This window comes from Rhinoraja longicauda, chromosome 16 (assembly GCF_053455715.1).
Source record: "Rhinoraja longicauda isolate Sanriku21f chromosome 16, sRhiLon1.1, whole genome shotgun sequence".
NCBI classification, from domain to species: domain Eukaryota; kingdom Metazoa; phylum Chordata; class Chondrichthyes; order Rajiformes; family Arhynchobatidae; genus Rhinoraja; species Rhinoraja longicauda.
Window position 1 is genome coordinate 26,761,857 of NC_135968.1, and position 27,596 is coordinate 26,789,452.

At 38.8% G+C, this 27,596-nt stretch overlaps 1 protein-coding gene across 1 annotated transcript in view; it reads right to left on the minus strand.

Moving 5' to 3' along the window:
- atrnl1b (attractin-like 1b) overlaps window positions 1-27,596 on the minus strand; it is a 681,061-nt gene that overhangs the window by 556,004 nt on the left and 97,461 nt on the right. Inside the window, exons 7-9 of the mRNA XM_078413453.1 lie at window positions 26,983-27,076; window positions 2,861-3,116; window positions 936-1,119 (exon numbers count right to left, since the gene is read on the minus strand). Of these exons, the coding sequence (XP_078269579.1) occupies window positions 936-1,119; window positions 2,861-3,116; window positions 26,983-27,076 (534 nt within the window). The remainder of the gene's footprint in view (window positions 1-935; window positions 1,120-2,860; window positions 3,117-26,982; window positions 27,077-27,596) is intronic.

The following is a 27,596-nucleotide window of genomic DNA, read 5'->3' on the forward strand; positions in this document are numbered from 1 at the left end:
CCCCCCCTCAACCTCAACATTCCAGACAAAATAATTTAAGTTTGTCCAACCTCTCCTTAGAGTTAATACCCTCTAATCCTCTCCAAATCCTCTACATCCTTCTTGTAATGGAGCGACCAGACCTGCACACAATACTTCAAATGCAAACTAACCACATTTTTATACAACTCCAATGTGACTTCCTAGTTCTTATACCCAATGCTCCAATCAACGAGGGCAAGCTACCACCCTACCCATTGATGGCACTTTTCCTATTTCTGTGCTCCACCTATACTGCACTGCTTCAGTAGAGGAGCCCTCCAGTATATGTCCAATGAGTGCAGATGTGAAATTCTCTCTGGTTAGGAGTAAAAAAAAATCCTCTTCCCTTATTATATATACATCCCTCTCTACCACGTCGGAAACATCAAACCCTGGAGTGTGGAGTTGTCAGTCCTGCCCCTTTATCAAACTATTGTCCATCATGGCCGCAACATCATAGTTCCATGCACTAATCCAGTCTCTAAATTAATCTGCTTTACCTATATTACTCATTTAAAAGGAGAAAGACTAAATATTTAAATATATTTGAGCCGGGAGGATCAGGCAGGCATTTTATGAATTTTGTTTGTGATTTTTAAAACAAACTTCCTTTCTTCGTGTACTATTGCGAAAGCTCCCAAATTACTGAACTACAATCATGTCAAAAGTTTGTGGCCAACAAATTGAACTAAATGCAATATTTTTCGCTGAGCCTTGAATCTTTAAATTTCAAGAAGCAAACTATTTTCATTATTTTCTTCTAGCACAGCAAGGTGCAAAGAACAAACTGGAATTGCTGTTCCAATTCCATTTAGACCCCCTGCACAATTTAATTACTTCTATTTCAAATCAATTACATAGAAAGCTTCTGCAATCAAAATGAACTGAACAGAGAGCAGAACCGTTCCACTTACCAGATGCGGCTATTTACAGTATACTTGTAGAGGTCATCCACCAAGCCATACTCATTGCTTCTAAATGCTTTGTATCCTCCATGTACATAAATTGATTTTGTCGCTGCACTGTAAACACTGCTGTGTCCATATCCACCCTGAACTATTGCACCCTTCGTCTCAGTCACAAACCACGTATTGGTCTCTGGACAAGAAGCAAAACGAATTTCAGAATATTATCAATTTTAACACAACATTTTCTACAGAATTATCTCTGCAAAATTAAACTTTAAATGTTGTTTCTAGAAAAGAAAAAAAAAGATAAAGCAAATTGTTCAAAGATAGGCCAAATAGACTTCCCTCTTCCTTGATCAGATATTTGGTATAATAATGTAAGAAAATAACTGCAGATGCTGGTACAAATCGAAGGTATTTATTCACAAAATGCTGGAGTAACTCAGCAGGTCAGGCAGCATCTCAGGAGAGAAGGAATGGGCGACGTTTTGGGTCGACCTGGAACGTCGCCCATTCCTTCTCTCCTGAGATGCTGCCTGACCTGCTGAGTTACTCCAGCATTTTGTGAATAAATACCTTGGTATAATAATGATGATCATATTGCCCAGTCCAAACAATTGGCTGACAACAATGAACATGGAATTCAAACAAGCATCAGTTTAGCAAGGTGATGCCATTCCTTTCTCCCTACTTCAGATCTTAGCTTCCAAAACATTTGGGTTGAAAAGCAACTAATTTCAAATATGTTTTATAATATTTTGCGGTTTAAGTTAGCATCTTATTTTTCAAGAAATCAATTAAGTGATTGTAATCAAAAACTAAACTGAGGTGCAACTACTTAGAATCACTTACAAACGTTCTGCGCAGATTTAAACGTTTGATGCCCAATATAGTAAGTGTATTGATCAACTGAAGACATTTAAAGTTATCTCCACAGCTAGATACAGCAGGTACACTACATAATTTACACCAATTATAAAGCAATAAAACAATGTTTCTTATTTACACAGAATATGCAATATAACGGTAAAAATGATTCAAATTACCTCCAATAAACTATTTCACTTTCACATATTATTGCAGCTTGATTTGTAAAAGTAAATGTTAAATTGTGTTTTCGAAAGATTTCAATGTTGGTCGAAAATGTTCAGTTCACACAACTGCTTTCTGTCAGAATTGCACAGCTGATAGCATTCTATGGTTATACTTACAACAATTGTTATGTACAATGTTATGCTGCTAACAGCAATAAGCTTAAATACATCTGTAATTTTACATTCAATAACTGAATTTTGTATTTTAAATACTCATGGTGCTTGGAATTTCATTGCATTTGACTCATAAATAGATGGATGGCAGAAAGCAAGCATTTGAATGGCACGGTGGCCTAGACCTACAGCCTTACAGTGCTTGAGACCCGGGTTCAATCCTGACTATGGGTACTGTCTCTACAGAGTTTGTCCGTTCTCCCCGTGAATGGGTTTTCTCCAAGATCTTCGGTTTTCTTTCAAAGACTTGGTTTGTAGAATAATTGGCTTGGTATAAATGTAAAAAAATAGTTCCTAGCATGTGTAGGGGTAGTGTTAATGTATGGGGATCGCTAGCCGGTGTGGACTCGATGGGCCGAAGGGCCTGTTTCCGCTCTGCATCTCTAAATTAAACTAAACTTGAGGAATTCACACATTCTTGAAAGTCTTTTGCAAGCAGTTTAAGTTAAAACTAGAAAATTCTAAATATGTTACTCAATAATATTTCTTTTAATAAGGAGTTCAAGTTGCACCGCTCAACAAATTTAACTTGTATTTTTATAAATATGCTTCATTTAGGCCTGCCATGGGACCCTTTAGGCAGCTTTCAATTTCTATTCTTCATTTCCGTACGCATGAGAATACACTAATTTCAGGAATTCAAATTACATACAAATTACTTACTTATATTGTATTCTTGAACACTGTTCATATAACCATAAAGTGCAGAATATCCAAATATAATGATCATGATGACATCTCCACTATCCATTTCAATGATATGTGCTGAATGTCCTTCCAAATCATACTGTTGCCCATGAGCGAGAACTGTTGGGGTTTTTCTTGCCCATGACAAAGTGGGAATGTTGAAGATCCATAGTTCATTTGTGATGTTTCCATTATCCATGTCAATTTTTCCCCCATACATGTAAATATCATTCTGGAACGAAGAAATGTCACAATTCAAAGGCAACACCAATAACTCTTGTTCAAATGCAATCATATTACAATTTGAAAAAAAAGTAGGGTGGGCAAGTCCCAAGAGTCTTTTTCTAATCATTGCATTGAACTTCTGCCATAACCTTAATTAAATTATTTTAACTTCATTAGCCACATCTGACCAATGAACTAAATGAAATACCAAAACCCCAGGAAATACTTTGGAATGGAGACAAGTGAAGAGTCAAGAGTGTTTAATTGTCATGTGGGTTAACAAAATCCATTAATCTAAAGAAATAGTCAAAGAAGAGCGTTTTAATATTTTGTACAAAAATTACTCTCATTAAATATTCTAAAATATAACATATATGTAAAGTTCATTTCACTCCTGCAATCAGGAAGACGGTATAGGAGCCTGAAAACTAACATCCAGGTTCAGGAACAGTTTTTTCAGTACAACCATCAGGCTATTAAACACTACAACCTCCAACTAAGCTCCAAACTACACAGGTTTGGGGGCATTGATTTGTCTTTGCATAATTGTTTGTGTTTTATATACTGAACTTCTTTTTTGGCATTTATTATTAAGTTTAGAGTACTATGTTTACATATTTGTTGTACTGCTACAAGAAAGAATTTCATTGTTCCATTTCAGGACATATGACAATAAAATACTCTCAACTCTCTCTTGACTCTTGAAGTTAACAATTTTAAAATGGTATTCATGTTCTGTTTAAGCAACAATATACATTATACACAATCTGATGACAAATGTACTATTTGTTTGCTGGGTTCTGAGTCAAGTCGACACTATTTTTTCACTGGAAGAGCAACTTGCAATCTCAAAGTTCACCAAATTCAATCAAGCAAGGCAGCCACCTGAATGTTTGCCTCATGCATCACACCAGAGATAATTTCCTGTACTGGAAAGACTGAACCTGAAAAGTATTCTGTGTCAATGTTTGCAACATCACAGCAGTAATCCTATAGAGTATTCCTTCTCACAGCAAATATTGTGTGGGTATAGGAGCATAAAGGGAATTGGATAAGTTATAATCTACAGTTTATCAGCAAAGTCAATTACTTGAAAGTAACTTTATTTGTTTAGAGATATGGTATGTAAGGTCATTCAGCCCACTGACTCCAAGCGGACCATCGATAACCTGTTTACGCTCTTTCCACGTTATCCCATATTCTCATCCACTCACAACACATTAGGAGCAATGTTAAAGAGGCCACAACCTCCAAACCCACACATCTTTGGGATGTGAGAGAGAACTGAAGCACCTGGAGGAAACCCACAGTCACAGGGAGAACGTGCGACTCCACACAGTCAACACCAGAGATCAGGATCGAAGCCAGGTCTATAAGCTGTGATCTATCCATCAGTTGCCTCAAAATTTAGAAGATTCATAAATCATTTTAAAAACATGATATGGCTGTTCAGGATATGCTCATCAGTACATAGATTTGTACGGCACAAGAATAAGCCCTTCGGCCCACAATATCTGTAATGAACATAATGCCGACCAATTCCAATATGCCCATACATAATCCATATCCCTCCATTCCTTGCATATCCACATGCCTATCCAAAAGCTTCTTAAATGCCACTATCAAAAAGGCTTCCCCACCACACTTGGCAGCACATTTCAGGCACCCACCACCCTCTCTGTGAAAAACTTTCCCCGCACCTCTCCTTTAAACTTTGCCGCTCTCACCTTAAAGCTTTGCCTTCCAGTACTCAATATATTCATATTGGGAAAAAAAGTTCTGATTGGCTACTTTATCTATGTCCCTCATAATTTTATATACTTTTATCAGGTCTCCCCTCGACCTCTGGCATTCCACAGAAAACAATCCAAGAAAGTCCAAATTCTCCTTGTAGCTAATATCCTCTAATCCAGGTGTAATGGCAACTTTCCGACTTTTCCAGACCTCTTTTCCACTTGCCATTACTGCACAGGGAAGTAGGAGTGATCTTACGCAGACCTAATAGAACGGATCTTCCAGTCGTTATTCCCAGTTTAATTGGTTGTTTATTGAAGTAGTTGCACAAACAAAAAGATGAACATACCAGGCTTTCCTTATTCTGCATGCAATTTGTAGCTGGATGCTCTGCCCCTGGTCTGATGAGAACTGTATGCTCTCCCTCCCTGTGTCTGGCACTCCCTGCCCCTGATGCCCATATATATACACCACCCTGTGGATCTAATGACTGCCCCCAAGTGTCCAAAATAATACTGCAAGATATATCTAGACAAAATAATATAATATGCCAACAGTAGCTAGCCTAAACATAAATGGCTCCTACACCAGGCATCATCCATGTGAACCTGCTTCCTTTCCTTCCTGTAAGTGAGCAACCAGAACTGTACACAACACTCCAAATGCAGCTTGATCAAAGTCCTCTTAAGCTGCATCATGACTTACTGACTCAAATTCATGCCTTACCAATGAAGGTAAGCATAACATAGGTCTTCTTTACTACTCCTTTACTTGTTTAGTTTAGCCACAGAAGGCTGTGGAGGCAAAGTCAGTGAATATATTTAAGGCAGAGATAGATAGATTCTTGATTAGTTCATGTGTCAGAGGTTATGGGGAGAAGGCAGGAGAATGGAATTAGGAGGAAGAGATTGATCAGCCATGATTGAATGGCGGCGTAGACTTAACGGGCCAAATGGCATAATTCTACTCCTATCATTTATGATCTCATGAACATAACCACAGAAATTCTGCAACATTTCAATTAATGTAGATTCAAGCTTAAACAAAATGCCCTGTTACCATTCAATCACAATAATAAGCAATTAATGACCAGTAATTTATCTTCAAATCTTCAAAGGAAATTTTATTGCTGGTTTTCAAATGGCAAACACTTTAAGCATTTGTGTGAGATTGAATTCTACAGACCCAAAATACAGCACAGTACAGGATCTGCCTGGATCAATTATGATTACCAATTATCCATGAAATGCTTCATTCTTCCTGACCAACTCTGCAGGTTTAAATAATTTCTTTTTATATGCCAATAAATGATCCCCGAGCAATAAAACAGTTTTGATATAGCCATTAATGACTGTTTATGGCGATTATTTATGTTGCCACCCATACTTCCGTTTCAACAAACAAAGCTGGATAACTAAAGGAACACTGCACTCTGGTGGCAAAGCACAACAAAGCAATCAGGATAACAATAGCTGAAAGAACAATCCTGAATCCAGTTTCATAATTCCTAAATGATGATAAGAATTTTTCGCTCACTCAGATACCACAATTTTTCCAATATATCTTTGTATACGAGAAGCATTCAAGTTGCCTTCAATGTTGTGGCCACAGAAAGTATGAATGATTACTTCAATATTACATAAAAACGAGTGTATTGATTTTGTAGAAATCTTAGATTGTGGTGGAGAAAATTTAAAATGAAAACTGGACTATACCTAATCAATTTCTCTATAGAGTTTCTTTTTTTGGCAGGTGGCTCAATGTAAAAACAATGACTATTATTTTTAATTATACTTGGTGGGCAAGAATTGAAAATCTTCATATCTAATTAAGCAAGTGAATTAATCTTAAAAAATTTAGGCGAATTGGAATAAATAACCGCAAAGTTTAAAAATATATATAATAGCATTGGGAGCCGCAAGGAATCCCAGATTATGCCCACACATAATGGACAAATTGTACTTCCGATGCCTAATAGAAAGATTGGTCCACGTGGTTCATCTACCTATTGAAATTAATTGCATGTCAAACTCGTCTTACATTCATAATGATTAATTTAAATTCATTTTGTGACAGCCATTTTAGTTTGGCGATTGTTATCTAAAGAAGCCTGATAATTATGATTTATGACTCTTGCTGGATTCTGACATGTCACTCAACATGAAGAGGCTGTGAAGTCTCACTCCACACAAATTAAATTGTTCCTACAAACCCTTTTGTTCTTCAGTCAACACCCTTTTCTCCCTTTTGCATTCCTTGTTCCCATCTCGTTCACTATTAATTTACATGCTCTCATTCTTCTCACAAACTAAATTTAGTTAATTGCCCATTATCAACTCCATTGTGATCATAAATGTAGCAGTGAAGGAGAATGAGATTATAGACAATAGACAATAGGTGCAGGCGGAGGCCATTCGGCCCTTCGAGCCAGCACCGCCATTCAATGTGATCATTCTCAATCAGTACCCCGTTCCTGCCTTCTCTCCATACCCCCTGACTCCGCTATCCTTAAGAGCTCTATCCAGCTCTCTCTTGAATGCATTCAGAGAATTGGCCTCCACTGCCTTCTGAGGCAGAGAATTCCACAGATTCACAACTCTCTGACTGAAAAAGTTTTTCCTCATCTCAGTTCTAAATGGCGTACCCCTTATTCTTAAACTGTGGCCCCTTGTTCTGGACTCCCCCAACATTGGGAACATGTTTCCTGCCTCTAACGTGTCCAACCCCTTAATAATCTTATACGTTTTGATAAGATCTCCTCTCATCCTTCTAAATTCCAGTGTATACAAGCCTAGTCGCTCCAGTCTTTCAACATATGATAGTCCCGCCATTCCGGAAATTAACCTAGTAAACCTACGCTGCACGCGTAGATTGAGGTGAAATAACATCCACTATCAGATATGCACGTTGGCACTTATCATTCACACATTAAAAAGTCTCCAGTGATGGCACAGGACATCAGATTCTGGCACATAGCAGCATTTTCTCACACTATTTTGTTTTTGTGATGTCGAAACATGGAACTGCTGATGCTGGTTTACAGAAAATGACACAAAGAGCTGGAGTGCCTCAACAGGTCAGGCAGCATCCCTGGTGAACGTCCCTGGTGAACATCCCTGGTGAACATCCCTGGTGAACATCCCTGGTGAACATCCCTGGTGAACATGGATGGGTGACGTTTCAAATCAGGACCCTTCTACAGACTGATTGTAGAATGGGGGAGGGAATAAAAAAAGCTGGAAGAGAGGAGGGGCGGCACAAAACGTGGCAGTTAATAAATGAACAACAGGCAAGGGAGGTTTTTAATAGGCAGATGGTTGGATAAAGGCAAGAGATGTAAAACAAGTTGAGACAAAAAGATTGAAGAGTTGTGACTTGTGAAGCCAAAGGATGGAATGTTTTTGTGGTGGTTGACAAATGAATGGGTGAGGGGGAGATGTTGAAGGAAAATGTGATCAGTGGGAGGGAAAAAGATTGGTATTGGTTTATAATTGTCATATATATTGAGGTGCAGTGAATAGAATTGTTTGTGTGCTAATAAATCCTCGTATGTTGCAAAACATACTTGGCTAATAAAGTATGATTATGATTAAATAACAGCTTTTTTTCCATGAGCAGTAGCTCTACTCAACAATCAAAAGTCAGTAGCCTCCTTTTGCTCTGGTATTTGGTATTTATTTCATTCTTCACATGTTTAAGTTATAATGTTTTGTTCTTAATTGTTTACTGTATGTCGTGTTGTTACTTGCGAGCAAAGCACCAAGGCAAATTCCTTGTATGCATACATACTTGGCTAATAAAATTTACTCAATTCAATAAGCCAAATCGTACTATGAGTATAATCAAGTCAACCAGAAGTAGATTGGGTAGAGTAAAGAGAAAAATAACAGAGCACAGAATATCATGTTACAGCTTTAGTGTCACATTTACAGAAAACTGGTCAAGGTCCACAATGAGGTAGGTTGGAAGATTGGGACTACACCCTGTCTTGTGGGAGGACCATTTTGTAGTCTGGTAACAGCAGGAAAGAAGCTGTTCCTAAATCTGGTGGGACATGCTTTCAAGCTTTTGTATCTTCTGCCCAACAGAAGAAGGGAGAAGAGGGAAAAAAACGGCAGATGCTGTTTAAAATCAACGGTAGACACAACATGCTGGAGTAACTCAGCGGGTCAGGCAGCATCTCGGGAGAGAAGGAATGGGTGATGTTTCGAGACGAGGCCCTTCTTCAGTCTGAATAAGGGTCTCAATCTGAAACGTCACCCATTCCTTCTCTCCTGAGATGCTGCCTGACTCGCTGAGTTACTCCAGCATTTTGTGTCTACCAGCAGAGAAGGGGGAATGACCAGGGATGAAAAATATCCTTGATTATGTGGACTGCCTTCCTGAGGCAGCATGAAGTGTAGATGGACACAATGGCAGAAACGCCGGTGCGCTTTCTTGGCCGTAGCTTCAGTGTGTTTTTTGCCTAGATTAGCAATTGCTTAAGTAATTCCATTCCTCAAAACTGGAGAGGAAGTAAGTGAAACTTGAAGAAGAGCCAGTAAAGAATGGAAGTTAATGTGGATTTATCTATGCTTTAGCACACTATATAAATTTTCAAGCACACGTAGAATTTTGGCCATGTCGATTAAAAATCTAAAACAATTTGAAATATCAAATAATTTCCATGTTGATGTCCAACATGATTTGCTGACATCTATTCATAGAAACATAGAAAAATAGGTACAGGAGTAGGCCATTCAATACAATCATGTCTGATCATCGAAAATCAGTACCCCGTACCTGCTTTTTCTCCCATAATCCTTGATTCCTTTAGCCCTATGAGCTACATCTAACTCTCTCTTGAAAACATCCAGTGAATTGGCCTCCACTACCTTCAGTGGCAGAGAATGCCACAGATTCACAACTCTCTGGGTGAAGAAGTTTTTACTCATCTCAGTCCTAAATGGCCTACCCCTTATTCTTAACTCTGACCCCTGGTTCTGGACTCCTCCAACATCAGGACCATTTTTTCCTGCATCTAGCCTGTCCAATCCTTTAAGAATTTTACATGTTTCTATAAGATCCCCTTTCATCCTTTGAAATTCCAGTGAATATAACCCCAGTCAACACAGTCCCGCTATCCCGGGAATTAACTTGGTGAACCTATGCTACACTCCCACAATAGAAATAATGTCCTTCCTAAAATTAGGAGACCAAAATTACACACAATACTCCAGGTGCAGTCTCACCAGGGCCCTGTATAACTGCAGTGGGACCTTCCTGCTCCTAGCTTCAAATGAAGGCTAACATGCCATTAGCTTTCTTCACTGCCTGCTGTTACTGCATGCTTACTTTTAGTGACTGATGTACAAGTACACCCAGGTCTCGTTGCACCTCCCCTTTTCCTAATCTGCACCATTCAGATAACCAAAGGAGATGCAACACCTGTCCCTTTACCTCCCACCTCGACTCCATCCAAGGACCCCGATAGTCTTTTCAGGCGAGGCAGAGGTTCACTTGCACCTCCTCCAACCTCATCTACTGTATCTGCTGTTCCAGGTGTCAACTTCTGTACATCAGCGAGACCAAACGCAGGCTCTGCAATCATTTCGCTGAACACCTCAGCTTAGTCCGCCTTAACCTACCTGATCTCCCGGTTGCTCAGCACTTTAACTCCCACTCCCATTCCCAATCTGACCTGGGCCTCTTCCATTGTCAGAGTGAGGCCCAGCGCAAATTCGAGGAACAGCACCTCATATTTCACTTGGGCAGCTTACACCGCAGCGGTATGAATATTGACTTCTCTAACTTCAAATAGCACATCCTTTCCCTCTTTCTCCATCCCCTCCCCCTTCCCAGTTCTCCCACCAGTCTTACCGTCTCCGACTACATTCTATCTCTGTCCCGCCCACTCCCCTTTTCAGTTGGAAAAAGGGTCTCAACCCAAAACGTCACCCATTCCTTCTCTACAGAGATGCTGCCTATCCTGCTGTTACTCCAGTATTTTGTGTCTATCTTTGATTTAAACCAGCATCTGCAGTTCTTTCCTGCCATTCAGATAATAATCTGCCTTCCTGGTCTTGCCGCCAACGTGGATAACCTCACATTTATCCACAATATACTGCATCTGCCATGCATCTGCCCATTCACCCAACCAATCCAAGTTACCCTGCAGCCTCATAGCATCCTCATTGTAGCTCACACTGCCACCCAGCTTTGTGTCATCCACAAATGTGGAGGTGTCACATTTAATTCCCTCGTCTAAATCATTAATATATATTGCAAATAACTGAGGTCCAAGCATCAAGCCTTGTACCCCATTAGTCACTGCCTGCCATTCTGAAAAGAAGCCATTAATTCCTACTCTTTGCTTCCTGTCTGCCAACCAGTTCTCTATCCCTGTCAATACCCTAACCCCATACCATGTGCTCTAACTTTGCACACTCATCTCTTGTGTGGGACCTTGTCAAAGGGTTTTGAAAGTCCAGATACACCACATCCACTGGCTCTCCTTTATCCATTCTACTTGTTACATCCTTAAAAAAAATCCAGATGATTAGTCAAGCATTATTTCCCCTTCATAAATCCATGTTGACTTTGACCAATCCTGTCACTGCTTTCCAAATGCACTGCGTTAACCTCTTTAACAAACGACTCAAGCATTTTCCCACGACCAATATAACGTTAAAATTCCCCGTTTTCTCTCTCCCTCCTTTCTTAAAAAAGTGGGGTTACATTGGATCAGTTCCTGTGGGCTGGAGGATAGCCAGAGTCGAGAGAACATTGGAAAATGATCACCAATGCATCCACGATTTCTAGGGTCACCTCCTTGAGTACTCTGGGATGCAGACCATCAGGCCCTGGGAATTTATCTGCATTCAGTCCCAACAGTTTACCAAACACCGTTTCCTGACTAATGTGGATTCCCTTCAATTCCTCCCTCCCACTAGATCCTCGGTCCCCTAGTATTTCTGGGAGATTGGTTCTGTCTTCTCTAAGGAAGACACAAAGTACTCATTTAACTGTTCTGCCATTTCTTTGTTTCCCATTATAAATTCACCTGTCTCCGATTGTAAGGGACCTACTTTTGTCTTCACTAATCTTTTCTTCACGACATGACACATATATATATATAAAATCAGAAGTTAATGGAAAATACAAGAACGAGATAAACAAAATACACCAATCGAAGCAGAACAGGAATGTTTGCAGGAAAATGGTCTTCAGAGGAAAACAGGAGAGACCAAGATTACCCTTTGCTCTATTTCTACATTTTGATAAACCACGTGTGACACCATGATCTGATGGCAAGCTTAATGCAAAGTTAAAAGTTTCTGATAAATAAATACATATTCATAAAGAATACAACTAATATCATTCATTGGCAATTTATAAAATAAAAGCAGGATGGTTCATCTTGAAAAAGCAACCATAAAAAGTTCATTCTGAATAGCTACAACCATAAATGAGAAAAGCTTCACTATTACATCGATTCTAAAAGCGATTTTAATGAAAAATACATGTTGATAATGCAATGGAGTTGTCAATATCTAAAGATATATAGGATAAAAAAGATTACAATGGCATTTTTTTTTAAAGGTTTATATTGATTTTGTTTTTATTAATCAGCTTTATCCATCTCATCACATAACCCATCTGCCAGCATGCTTCACTGCACACATGGTTCTAAGTTTCTGACAAGCTGCTTTGAGCATAATTATTTTTCGTGGACTTTAATGTATGAAAGTCACTGATTTTTTGTCACAATGCTGAAATTATTCCTAAAAAATGCTGACAAATCAAAATGAAATCAAAATGTAATTGCAAGATGAATTTACATAATCTTGCAAGTGATTATTTCAGAATAAAATCATTAACTCTTTCCAGTAGTCTCACTCAGGCTCAAGAGGCTCCTTGTATCATGGTCGAAATCTCCATACCAATTATCACAAAAAAAGGTCTATTTATGATCTCTTTCCTTCCTAATTTATGCCCTTGCTCGAGTTTTCAGAACTAATGCATTAGTTTCAGGACTATGGATAAAATTATCAAAAGGGAAAAAAAATTGGGTAGATGTTGCCATGGAAACCCAGTGCCTCATGCCAGTACTTAGACTGGTCCCAGCACTTTCGGATTTTAATATTTTACATTCCACATTGCTGAAAGCCAGTGCAGAGATAATCACAGCAAGAGACACTAGGCCTTTGGGACCCAACCAACAGTTCTTCATCTCCTTAATCAGACCGAACCACTGAAAAATTAAGAGTATAACAGCAGAGGCACCGGCATATTTAAGTGAGCAAATTTAAAGTCATCATAATGAACAGAAAAGGAACAAAAAACAAAGAAAAATCAAGAGAGATTGAACAAAGGAAAAATTCTAATTTGAAATTTTTAACATTTCTATTCAAACCTGAAGGAATTACAAACCACATTTCCAATTAAAGCTCTGTAGGGTATTGAGACAATGGACAATATTTTACTTTGTCACACATTTATTTCATATCCAATCATCAGCCACGGGTGCCTCTTACTCCCCTTAGAATCTTTCCTTCTCTTCGGGATAAATTGATCCTGCAACTTCTGTATTGTTCCCAGGAATACCTGCCATTGCTGTTCCACCGTCTTCCCTGCTAGGGCCTCCTTCCAGTCAAATCTGGCCAGCTCCTGCCTCATGCCTCTGTAATCCCCTTTGCTATACTGTAATACTGACACTTCCGATCTTCCCTTCTCCCTCTCAATTTGTAGAGTAAAACTTATCATATTGTGATCACTGCATCCTAATGGCTCTTTTACCTTGAGTCCCCTTATCAGATTAGGTTCATTACACAACACTAAATCCAGAATTGCCTTCTCCCTGGTAGGCTCTAGTACAAGCTGTTCTAAGAATCCATCTCGGAGGCACTCCACAAACACTCTTTCCTGGGGTCCATTACCAACCTGATTTTCCCAGTCTACCTGCATGTTGAAATCTTGCATAACCACCGTAACATCACATTTGCGACATGCCAATTTTAGCTCTCGATTCAATTTGCACCCTATGTCGAGGCTACTGTTTGGGGGCCTGTAGATAACTCCCATTAGGGTATTTTTACCCTTACAATTCCTCATTTCTATCCATACTGATTCTACATCTCCTGATTCTATGTCACCCCTTGCAAGGGAGTGAATATCATTCCTTACCAACAGAGCAACCCCACCCCTTCTGCCCACTTGTCTGTCTTTTCAATACTTTGTGTACTCCTGAATATTCAGTTCCCAGCGCTGGTCCTCTTGTAGCCATGTCTCTGTGATTCCCACAACATCATACTTGCCAATGTCTAACTGAGCCTTAAGCTCATCCACTTTATTTTTCATACTTCACGCATTTAAATACAACACTTCGGTATTCACCTCCCCTCTCACACCGGTCACAATTGGCCCTGACCTTACTCTCTTATCCCATCTAGAACCTCCCTTCCCATTTATTCACTATCACTTGCCAAGCTTTTGTCCCACCCCCACCTCTATTTTGCAGCTTTCTCCCCACTTCTCCAATTGGTCTGAAGAAGGGTCCCGACCTGAAACACCATCTATCCATTCCATCCCCAGATACTGCCTGCCCTGCTGAGATCATCCAGTATTTTGTGTTTCAATCAAGATTCCAGCATCTGCAATCTCTTGTGCATCCAAATATAACAGCTAAAAGGGTCAGTTGAACTACGAAAACCCCTCTGCATCCACAAAGAATTTGCATTAGAAAAGTGCATTCGTGCTTCACTTAAAACTATAGAAACTTTCCAAATTCACTGCCCTCCAGCAGCCTGCAATGGGTAACTCGCTGACCACAGGGCAACTAGCTGATCTCCTGCTTAAAAATGGTAGAGCATGCAAAGCATTTAATCTGAAAATTACATTTGGGTCTTCATAACTGGCATTGAGCATAAAGTTACATCTCTAAGTGATCTCCGCCAGTTTTTGGTAAATGCTGTTGATATCCAAGAGTTAAATAGTGCAACTGAAAACCAAAGAGGCCTGGTTGACATGAAGTGGGACTGTGTTAAGTGGAATCACAACTACCATGGGACACCTGGTTAGTGTGTGTGGAGGGTCATACTCAAGGCAGCCTTTTAGCTGAGTGCCCGACAACCTTTTTGGACATTCCTCTACAAATAAACACTGAGAATGCTGATATGATGACACATCTTAGGACACCATGTACATAGATAGGCATAGATAGAGTGGATGTGGAAAGGATGTTTCCACTGGTGGGAGAGTCTAGGACCAGAGGTCATAGCCTCAGTATTGAAGTCTGTTCTCTTAGAAAGGAGGTGAGGAGGAACTTCTTTAGTCAGAGGGTAGTTAATCGGTGGAACTCATTGCCACAGAGGGCTATGGAGGCCAAGTCAGTAGATATTTTTAAGGCAGAGATAGACAAAATCTTGATTGGAACAGATGTCAAGAGTTATGGGGAGAAGGCAGGAAAATTGGATTAGGAGGAGGAGATCAGCCATGATTGAATGGCGGAGCAGACTCAATGAGCTGAATGGCCTAATTCTACTCCTATAACTTGCGAACTTGTACCAGTGTAAATTGTAAAAGCAAGAAAAAAAGACCTTAGTGATTGCAGAACAGGTAGCTAAAGTGATTACGAAATAGTATCAACAGAAATTTATGAGTCGCAGCAATGCCTGGGCTATATGCAGAGAAATGAATAAAAGGATGCCTCAGGAGAACTGCAGCAGTTATTGCACAGACCACATTTGCAGAAGACCCTGAGTAAAGACTGAAGAGTTGTGCAAGTAGACAAATTAAGTAAGTAACTAAAAAGTTAATGAGTCTTGTTTGAACTACATAGTGAATCTTTGAATTGTTTGTATTAATCACTATCAGAAATTCTAGTAATTAGAAAAAGTCATTGTCCGGTGTGGCTTATTGTGCACTGCATCTAACAGGCAACAGGTACCCTGAAAATTGCAATCAGTTGAGCTTTGGGTATCATACATCAGCCAAAGTAAAACCACAGTCCTTCATATTTTTCCACTGTTGACCATTCATTTCTCAGGAAAGTTGTAAAAACCATCAATAGAAAAAGGTCAAAGTAATAAATTTGTTGGGGCAATAGCCGTCCAATTGGCCATTTGTGTGTGAACTTTAGCAGCATAAGGAGACATTTTAACCATAGGGTATCATTGCCAGGTCAATTAGTATGGACTTATCAACACATAGGATCACTTAACCCTCCGGTTCAGGAAGAGCTTCTTCCCAATCACCATCAGGTTCTTGAACACTACAAACACCAACTGAACTACACACTCTCTTGGTTGCACGAGGGACTTCAGGCTTTTTTTTTTGTTATTGAACTTTCTTTTGACTATTACATGTTCTATGAGTACTGTTTCCAGACCCATTATGCTGTTGTAAATGAAAATATCATTGTTTTATCTTCGATACATATGACAATTAAACACTTTACTGAACAGCGATTGGAGCCTACTCACTAATCAAAAGGCAGAGATGAGAATCTAAATAACTACCGATGAATCAATAATCAATTCCATACAATTGACTTTTTAAAGAAAATATTTTTCTTTACCTTCCTCACCATTACAACAATTTTCTTTTTTGTTTATTCAATGACAGTCTTCCTCATAAATGCACCCAGACCTCTCCCACTAAACTGATTTTTTGTTCCATTTCTCAGTGGCTATCTAATTTCTGAAATACTCTTTTCCAGATTTTCTGGGTTACAATCCCAGAAGCAATTAAAGAAGGTAGTTCTGGAATTAGAGGAACTTGCAATAAATACAGGTGAATCAAATCAAAGCTTCACATTGGGATCGACAGATTTAAACACATTTTTCCTTCAATGCCCAAAATCCAGACATTATTCATTACAACCAAAGTAATCATATCCAAGGCTAAAAAGAAAAATACTTGACTGTCAGCTTGCATGCATATTTGCAACAGCATCACAAAAAGTTTGGAATCTTCATTAATAAATAAAGGAAACTTGAAAGAAAATAGTTTATTGAAAACAACATTGCACTGGTTTCATTTGTGAACATGGGATTACTGCAATGCAGCTCCAATTATTTTTGACAACCATTTCATCCAGTATTAATAAATATTTCCATCTACATTATACGTGTTAATCATGCTCAATTTAGAGCATAAATATTCTGAATATCACTGGATACACAAAGCAGCATCAGATTTTGCAATATTAAAAAGGCTAGTTGGGAACATCAAAGAGGCTGATTTCTCATTTAGAATTATACATTTGATCTCAAGTGGATTTCCTCACAAATTCAGGAAGACTGCATAGTATTTGTGTACACAATTCTGTGTATGAGGCAATAGCTACAAATGTAAATAGCAACATTTATAAAACCAAACATTTCTTCAACATTTGACAGAAAGCTGCTATTCTCACAATTAATCTGAGAAGTAATAGTATTCTGATCAATCTACAAAAACAGTCAACTGTAATAAACTAATTTGCACAAATACATCTAGTTAGCAAAATTAGGCATACAGAATTTTAATTCAATCTGAATACTTTTGATCAAAGTTAATTGCCTACTTCATGCAGACAACTCTCTTCAAAAAGTAAATTGCATGATGACTTTAAAATATTCTACTCAAAAATTAATCTTTTAGAAGCAAAGCTATAAGAATGTATGAATTTCCATGCTGATCATATCTCATTCTCATTTCCATGCTGATCATATCTCATTCATAGCAAACAGCAGATTTTCTGGACAACAAGTTCTGGAGAAAGCTTCAGTTCGACAGCAGAAATTGTTGTCTGGGCTATCACAAAGGCACCAGGTGGCATTCAGAATTCACTAATCTGTTATTCAAATGACTCATCTGATGCAGTTTTACAAAGTCTACAAATTTGACAGTATTCCCAAATTTTCAATTCAAATTTAACTGAGGTTTCACAGCTCTATGGTAAGTTTTGGATTTATAATACTTCAGAAATCACTACTCACTCCCATCTCTGAAATTTGAATAATTTTAGAGATAGCTTAAATTGAAAGTTAAAAGGGAATAAAGTAGCATAGTCCAATCTTTCTGGAATGCAATGTTTTTATTGGTAAAATGTGCCCTCGGTGACATCACGAAATGGAAAACCCCCTTAAGATTCGAAGGGGGTAAAATATTAATTGAATGTTGAATATCGGTTAACTTCAGCATGAAGGAAGAAGTTTCACCGAACCTTCCCTCTGAAGCTCATAAATAGGTGTATTCTATGTGAAAAATATATATTTGATAGATTAAGCTGTATATTCAATAATTTATTTTCTTTCATATACCAATCAAAACCTTTGAATTCTTGCAGAGATGTCTAATAGCACATCAGAATGCTATAAGAATGAAGAAAATGAATGAATGATTTCTGTGCAATTTCTCCATATCTTTTTACCATACTATTGGGAAAATCTACATATAGATTCACTCAGTTGAAATAAAATGGATACAAGCCATATATCCACAAATACAAAATGTTCTCAGTTGATGACTCAACACTTTGGGGATGTGCAAAGATTTGGGGAGGGGTGGGGAGGGAAGTCAGTCGACCCCACGACAGAAGGAGGAGTTGTACAGTTTGATAGCCACAGAGAAGGAGGAGCTCCTGTGGCATTTTGTACTGCATCTTGGTGGGACCAGTCTGTTGCTGAAGGTACTCCTCAGGTTGACTGATGTGTCATGGAGTGGGTGAGCTGTATTGTCGAAGATTATATCTTCGCTGTACAGTATACAGCGAAAAAGATGGCACCGGCTACCACCGTTTGGTAGAACATCTTGCTGCAGATGTTGAAGGAGCGGAGCCTTTTCAAAAAGTACAGCCGGCTCTATTCCTTCTTGTACAGGGCCTCGGCATTCCTGGACCAGTCCAGTTTACTGTTCAGGTATATTCCAAGGTATTTGTACTTCATGGTAAATTGCATATCCACACCATTGATAGAGATGGGGGACAGGGGTGTTCCTCTCCTCCTGAATTCCACCACTGACTCTTTAGTTTTGTTGGTGTTGAAAAGTGTTCAACATGGGATTTCTTGTATTTTAACATTGGACAGTGAAGTTGTGGCTAGCAGTCTCCTTTTAAAAATCCACACCAGTCGAAAATGCAAAATTGCCTTGTTTTATAACAGAGCACTTTTTCAGTTCACATGCCAACCACCTTTGAAAATATATACTTCAACATGGAGTGCAGGGTGATGATACGAAGGCATTTATTCCCCCACCTTTAATTGTCATCAAATCTATCCCATGGGAAGGCATGAATCAACCAAATTACTGGTGTCTCGAATGTCAGACGGGGGAAGAGCAGAAGATTTCTCACTCCAGAGATTAGTGATCCGGTTGGTCAAACCCAGTGGTTCCTGGAAGCATTATTGATGCTTGCCTTTAATTTCAGATGAATTCCAATATTCCAATCTCATATTATTAGAATATTAATGCAACATCAACACCATTCACATTATTATCTCAATGATTTGTTAGTGAATCCTAAGAATGGTGCTTAAATAGCTCTTTCCTGTCAGGGTTATACAGAGCATTTAAAGAACATTGAAAGGCACAGCACAGGAACAGGCCCTTCAGTTCACAATATCTGTACCAAAGATAATGCCAGGTTAACCTAACCTCATCTGCCTTCACATGATCGTTACCCCTCCAGTTCCCGCATATCCATGTGACTATCGCACAAACATCAGAATAATACCCTTCCACCACAACACTGTCTTCCATTAATAAGCTAGTTCAGAATCTATAGAACCAAGTCGGAGTCATACAACATGGAAATGATCCATTTGCCCACATTTGGCTCTTTCTCTCTAAACATTTCCAGTCCATGTACCTGGTCAGGTGCCATTTAGACCCTGTTATAGTACCTGCCTTTGGCAGCTCGATCCATCTACCCACTACCCTCTGTGTGGAAAAAGTTGCCCCTTAGGTTCTTATTAAATCTTGCTCCTATCACCTAAGCTATGTCCTCTGATTCTTTACACCCCTATCCTGGGCAAAAGACTGCAAATTCACCCTCATGATTTTATACATCTCGTTAAGATCACCACTCAGCCTCATGTACTTCTTGCGTGCCCAACCTCTCCCTATAATTCAGGCCCTCCAGTCCTGGCAGCATCCTCTTAAATCCTTTCTGCCCTCTTTCCAGCTTAATGACATCCTTCCAATACCAGGGTAATCAAAACTGAACACAGTACTCCAAATGTAGCATTAACAACATGCTGCACAACTATAATATAATGTCCAACTTCTATTCTGAAATGATGAAGGCCAATGCACCAAAAGCCCTCTTTATCGCCCTATCGACCCGTGATGCCAACTTCAGGAAACTATGTCCCTGTACACCTCGATCCCTCTGCTCCACAACACTCCCCTGGCCCAACCATTCACTGTAAGGTCTTGTTCTGGTTTGACCTCCCAAAATGCATCACCTCACACTTATCTGCACTAAACTCCTTTAACTACTCCTCAACCTATTTGCTCAGCTGATCACGACCCAGCTGTAATTTTTGGAAATCATCTTCACCGTCTCAGATGCCACCTACTTGTGTTATCTGCAAACTTACTAATCATGCCTTGTACATTCTTATCCAAATTGTTGATGTAAACCACAAACAGCAATGGGTCCCACACCAATCCCCAAGAACACCATTAGTCACAAGCCTCCTGTCTGAAAAGTACTCTTCCACCACAACCTTCTGCTTCTTTCCTTGAAGCCCGTTCTGTAGCGAGTTAGCGAGCTCTCTTTGGATTCCAGATGATCTAGCTTTCCAGAGAAGCCTATCTTATCAAAGGCCTTGCTGAATTCCATATAGACATCTACGAAAGACTCAAATCAAATTTGTAAGCCGTGATCTCCCACGTACAAAACCATGCCAACTATCCTAGTCACTCCGTCTATCCAAATGGATATATACTTTATCCTTCACAATCCTCTCAAGTAACTTCCCTACCATAGATGTCAGGCTCACTGTAATATTGTTCCCAGGCTTTTCCTTGCAGCCCTTCTTAAATAGGGCACAACATTAGCCACCCTCTAGTCATTTGGCACTTCACCAGTCTAATGATAATTCACATATCTCAGCCTATGAATTTTTAGATTTATGAATTCTCATAATTCTGTAATTTCACCCCTAGCCTTCCACGGCATCCTTGGATATTTCTGACCAGGCCCAGGAGATGTATCTATCTTCATGCACCCTAGGACTCCAGCACCATCTCAACTGTAATGGGACTGCCCTCAAGACATCTCCATTAACTATCCCAAGTTCCCCAGCCTTCATGTTTTTCTGCACGGTGCAAAGACCGGAAATGCTCATTCAGGACCTTGCCCATCTCCTGTGATCCACACAAAGATGACCACTTTGGTTTCTGAGGTGTTTTATTCTCTAAGGCACCATGAATCCTGTGCACCTTAATCTTCTGGATCAGCCTACTACGGGGGACTTTATCAAATGCCTTACTAAAATCTCTGTAGACAACATCCATCGCCTAGCCCGGAGTTTACCTTTGTCACCTCCTCAAATAAATCCGATTAAGTTAGTAAAACACAACCTTCGGCACACAAACCCATTCTGACTGTCCCTAATTAACCCATGCTTTTCCAAATGGGAGTAAATCCTATCCCAGAGAATCCTCTCCAATAGTTTCCCTACCACTGACAAGAGGCTCACCAGCCCATAATTCGCTGCATTCTCTCTACTTCCCTTCTTAAACAAAGGAAAAAAACATTGGATACTCTCCAGTATTCCAGGACATTGTCTGTGGCAAGAGAAATTGCAATGATCATCAAAGCACCTGTAATCTTTTTTCTTGCTTCTCTTAATAACCTGGAATATCAGGCCCTGGGGATTTATCTATCTTAATGCCCTTTGAGACCATTATCACCAACACCTTGATCTCAAACTGCTCTGGCATATGTGCATTCTCCATACAGATCTCTCATGTCCTCCCCCATGAACTCTCATTTTGTATCTCACTTCCTTTGACTTCAAGCGCAAATTCCCTTCTCTATTGTTGAATGGTCCAACCTTTTGCTTGGTTACTCTCTTGTTTTTAACCTATGTATAAAAAGCCCTGGGATATTCTTTCATCCAACTTAAAATCATTCCATGGTTCATTTTTATCCATCTAATCACCTACTTGAGTTGTTTCTTAGTGCTTTATATTCCTCAAAAGCCCTGTCTGATTTCATCTTCTTAAGCCTTACATACACTTCCTTTTTCATCACTCAGAAATCTAGACTATCTGCAATAAAGAGCCTATATTTAATATTGTAGAATGAATCATTAATAAAAAATTAAAGCAAATGCAGAAACTGGATCGTCATAAATTCTGTGTAATTGCAATCAGGCCATGGCTCTGGCTGTTGGGGACCAAAAGAGACTCATCAAACATGTACATTTTAACAGTAGTTTTATTATATATGGAAGGAATGATAGATCCAATTCACCATAACATGAAGAACGGGAAGGCAGATTATTATCTGAATGGTGTCAGGTTAGGAAAAGGGGAAGTACAACAAGACCTGGGTGCCCTCGTACATCAGTCACTGAAAGTAAGCATACAGGTACAACCGGCAGTGAAGAAAGCTAATGGCATGTTGGCCTTCATAACAAGAAGAGTTGAGTATAGGAGCAAAGAGGTCCCTCTGCAGTTGTACAGGGCCCTGGTGAGACCACACCTGGAGTATTGTGTGCAGTTTTGGTCTCCTAATTTGAGGAAGGACATTCTTGCTATTGAGTGAGCGTTGGTTCACGAGGTTAATTCCAGGGATGGCTGGACTGTCATATGATGAAAGAATGGAGCGACTGGGCTTGCATTCACAGGAATTTAGAAGAATGAGAGGGGATCTTATAGAAGCATATAAGATTATTATGGGATTGGACACGCTAGATGCAGGAAACATGTTTCCGATGTTGGGGGAGTCCAGAACCAAGGGCCACAGTTTAAGAATAAGGGGTAGGCCATTTAGAACTGAGATAAGGAAAAACCTTTTCACACAGAGAGTTGTAAAGTTATGGAATTCTCAGCCTCTGAAGGCAGTGGAGGCCGATTCACTGGATGCATTCAAAACAGAGTTAGATAGAGCTCTTAGGGCTAGCGGAATCAAGGGGTATGGGGAGAAGGCAGGAACGGGTTACTGATTGTCGATGATCTGCCATGATCACATTGAATGGTGGTACTGGCTCAAAGAGCCAAATGGCCTACTCCTGCACCTATTGTCTATGTATCTAACAGCTTAAAAACAGCTCTAAACATCCATCCCTCCAAACACGACTTGGAAAAGTATGCTGCCACCTGGTGCTGAAATCTCAGGTGATTATTCTACTGGCAAACGATCTGTGAAAATAAAAAGGGTATGTTTAAGTAATTTTTACTATTGCAAAAACATTGTGTCTCATGACATGTTTGAATATCACTTAATCAGCAATGAATTTACTTTATGCACATCTAGCAATTATAGGCAATGAACATTCTACAATAACAGATTATCGATGTGTTCATTCAATAAAGAAGTTTTTTTTAAGTGTACACGTGTACTTACCAATCAAAAATGATGGTGCATTGGTTTAGATCAAAGTCCATGGCAGCAATTTGTTTTATTTGAAGATGAACCACCATCTTTAGGGGTCGATGAACTTTTCCCATTCGGCATTGTATTTAATCTGGCAAAATACATTGTTGGTTTCCTACAGTCCTTTACATTATGAATCACTCATTAAATTTCAATCACGATAAATAAAGGTGGTTTTGGACAGCTTCAAGCAGAAACTTTAAATGTGTCGACAACAACAACAACAAAAATGTGTTTTCTACATGGTGAAACCAAAATGTATAAATATACCCTTTAATAAAATCTGACAATGTGCACTTTAACCACTTGATTTTTTTCTATTACAAATCTCAAATTGTGGAGTACAGAGGCAAATAAATAAATGATGTGTCTTTGTCTCAAACATTGTGGAGGGCATTGTAAGTTATAATTGAAGATACAGCAGCAGTACAATGCAGTGGTCCCAATAATTGGTCAGCTTCCCTACTGAATTCAGTCTTTTTTTCTTTTTACTTTGATTCTTAGAATTTGTGGATTTGCTTTAATATAATCACTAGAATGAATATTGCTTCATAATTCACATTGCACATGCTAAATTAATAAAACAGGGTAACTTCAATTTGCTCGATCTTTTATTGTCAATTTACAACCTCAAGGCATTAAAAATATCTGAAGAGGATGAAAAAGAAAATTCTATACAGCAGCTTGAAATGATGCCCACTGAAGCACAACTACTGAAACCTTGAGGAGAAATAATGTTTGGAAAGATCAGAAAAATAGCACAAAGGAAAAACAATAAATAGGGGAGTCTGTAGAGAGTGGCAGAAGGAAGGAGGAAATGCGACAATTGTCTTGATTTATGCTCTATACTAACAGACGATTCCTGATTTGGAGCAAAATTGTAAGCCGCAATGAGAGAAACAAGCTCCCATGTGGCATGCCGAGGGAGGAAATGAATTACAACCACAAGTTATACCACAATACGGCTATAGTGAACAATACAAAGGTAAGGAACATTAAAAACTATACGCCAGTGATTTAAAGTTAGTCTGGGTAGACATTCCAACATAAATCTGAAGAATTGTTTTTGTCAATCCATTGCACTTTTGAATTATTTTCCACGAAGAAATGCAGGACATGAAGTCGCATTACAAGACATTACAGCTATTAACTCATCAGCAATATAGTAAATTGTATTTTGTGGTAGCTCCATGCAAGTAGAACAGGGACTTTGAAATAGCCATTTATTTGAGCAGTCAGAAATTATTTCCAGAACTCCTATGATATTTTGTATGTATTGTACATGACTACCTTCTGGTGGCACTGTGCGTTAAAGCATTCCGAAGCAAACCTTATTACATTGCAGACTTCCCAAAACAGGCAAGATTGTTTAATTGTCAAATGCATGTGGAATGGACCAATGGCATTCTTGGTTGCCGCAGCTTTACAGGTACATTAACGCAACTACACGCACATAAATATACAACAATACATAAAATATCAGCCAAATAAATACATGAAGACAGAATCATGGAGAAATCACAATTAAGATATTGATACACAGCAGGCTGCGTGTTCATTTTAAGCAGCATTTTTTAGGCCCATGTGTTGTATTCTGCCATCAAACGAGGGTGGATGAAAAGGATGACATATTTATGTAGCTTCTTTCACATCCAGTTTGCAACATTATCGAATACTTCCGTGTTCAATAAATACTTTTTGTAAATTGCATTAATTACTATGACAGAACAGGCAATTTGCACATAACAAGGTTTGTATCATTTTGTATATGAATTAATATATTACTCTTTATCAACCAGATGTTTCATTTAATAACTAAACATTTTTGACAGAAAAGACCCAGAAAAAACTCCAAACAATGATGTGACAATTTTTTTCAGGTAGCCTAACACAAAATCCAGGAATAATCAGATCACAACGAGTGAGACAATGAAATTAATTCTATTTCTTTTCACCGAGCCTGGAATTGTATATTTTTCTGAAATACTGGGGAATCTGCATGCTTGCATTTCTCACTATACGACAGGTGTCTTTGGTTATTGAAGTCTCATTTGCTCCTTGTCATTAAAATTTCCTTGAGCAAACCAACAAGACTGCTGTTGGACTGCAACACTTCCAAGGCAACCTTTCAATTACTGTATCAGTTCTAAGCCCCCAAAGTTTTCTCACACTTTGGTCAACTTAGAAATGTGGAGACATAAGGAACTGCAGGAGCTGGTTCAGCAAAAAAAAAAAGATTAAATGCTGGAGCAAATCAGCCAGTCAGGCAGCATCTCCGGTGAACATGTAGAAGAGACGTTTCAGGTCAGGAACATTCTTCCTTATTTAATAGTTGAAGGGCCTGTGAGGCATCCTGGATGTAGATCCCAACCCGAAACGTAACCTCTCCACGTTCTCAAGAGGTGCTGCCTGACCTATTGAGTTACTCTAGCACTGTCTCTTTTTCAGAAATGTGGAGCTTTACCATTTGCTCCATGATGTTTGAACATGGCAATACTGCATCAGATTAGTTTATTCATCGTTTTACTCCGATTGCAAGTAACTAAACAGCAGAGTGTGACATGCATTCTTTAACCATCACACATTTTACCAAAACTTACTAATCTAGAGTTTCATCCATTTCTTCATCTACTTTAATATCTGGCAACACTTCATAAAAAGTACTTCACATAGAAAAAGAGCAGCAGACCGACTCTCTACTTTGCATAAAAATAAGAGCGACACTTAAAAAGACGCAAAAATCTTTTTAGACAGTGTGTTGCAAAAAATGAATGGTAATCTTGAACAAGTTCTATCATCCAACAAAAATCTGTAAAATAATTCAATTGTAAGCTTCAACCTCAATTTAGTGTCTTCTATCCTTCAGCAAATTTCATCAATCTTCCCTGCTCACAAGTTTTCACAGAGTTTATCTTGCCTATTTACATAAAATGTTGCCAAATGCTTCCTGGAAATCTACCAGAATATTCCATTATGGTAAAAAGAGAAGGATATAATTCAAAGAAAGTCACAATCAAAATTGTCTAGTGCTCCAATCAAACAAATGCGGCACAATTTTTTGTTCCAGAGCCAGTAGCCACCAATGTAAAAACCATACAAGTTTGGGTAGTTACAAGTTACAAGTGAGCAACACACAATTAAAATTCAGGTTTAATAGGAGATAGATTATCATAAACTAAATGCATGCTAAAAAGAGAAACCTTTTTCATCAATCCTAACAAATGAATGAAGATGGACCTAATAATCTTGATTTCATAACAATTTCCAACAATTACAGAGGCAGAGCATGGTAAGTATACGATAGCTATACGCCAGACATATTTTTAAATGAAATTCGGATTTCTTGATTTCTTTCCCCCCCCCCCCCCCACAGTACACCACAGCCTACAAATTGTGGATTATGTAATTAAGAAAATATTTTGTGCCAGTGTAACAATTACTGTATTGCATTGCATTAAAAGTTGAAAATGGTTGTAACTACAGATTATTTGAAATTGCTGTTCTGAGTTCTGGTCTGACTGTTTTAATGAAACTCAGATAGTAAATGTAGTTTAAATCTTACCTGATACAAGGTTAGAGAGTGTCCATACCTTGAAAGCGGTCTCACATCGCTTGTCATGGGTACTCCCGTCCACCCATTGCTCTCCAAGTCATATCTGTGTCAAAATTAATTAGATGTATGAATTTTCCACACAATATATTAATTGCACATTTAAAACATGCAATATTTCCAGAGTTCATTATAGATCATGCTCAATGTTAATATAATGGCAAAACCAGATAGCTGTTGCCTTTTTAGCAACAGGGTTCACTGAAAACAAGATTTTAAAATTATTTTATGGTTATATAGATGTCAATACCCATTTAAAGATGTTGTACCATTGGACTACCCTGCCATCATTTAGTAAACTTAAACTCACGAGCAACAATTCACTCTTGTTCGGAATTTGTCCACTCTCTCACATTTGCCTTCCATGACCCATCAAAGGATTGGTGAGAAAAATCTCCATTATTCACAGTTGTCAGCTGTCATAGGCTACTTCAATACTTGCTTGATTTTTACAGGCATGTAGCTAAGTTTCAAATGGTCAATAGAAATACTGGCACTTTGCTGTTGGCAGCAAGTACAAAGTGAGCAGACACTATCACAATGTTTTAGCAGGTACTATCACAACA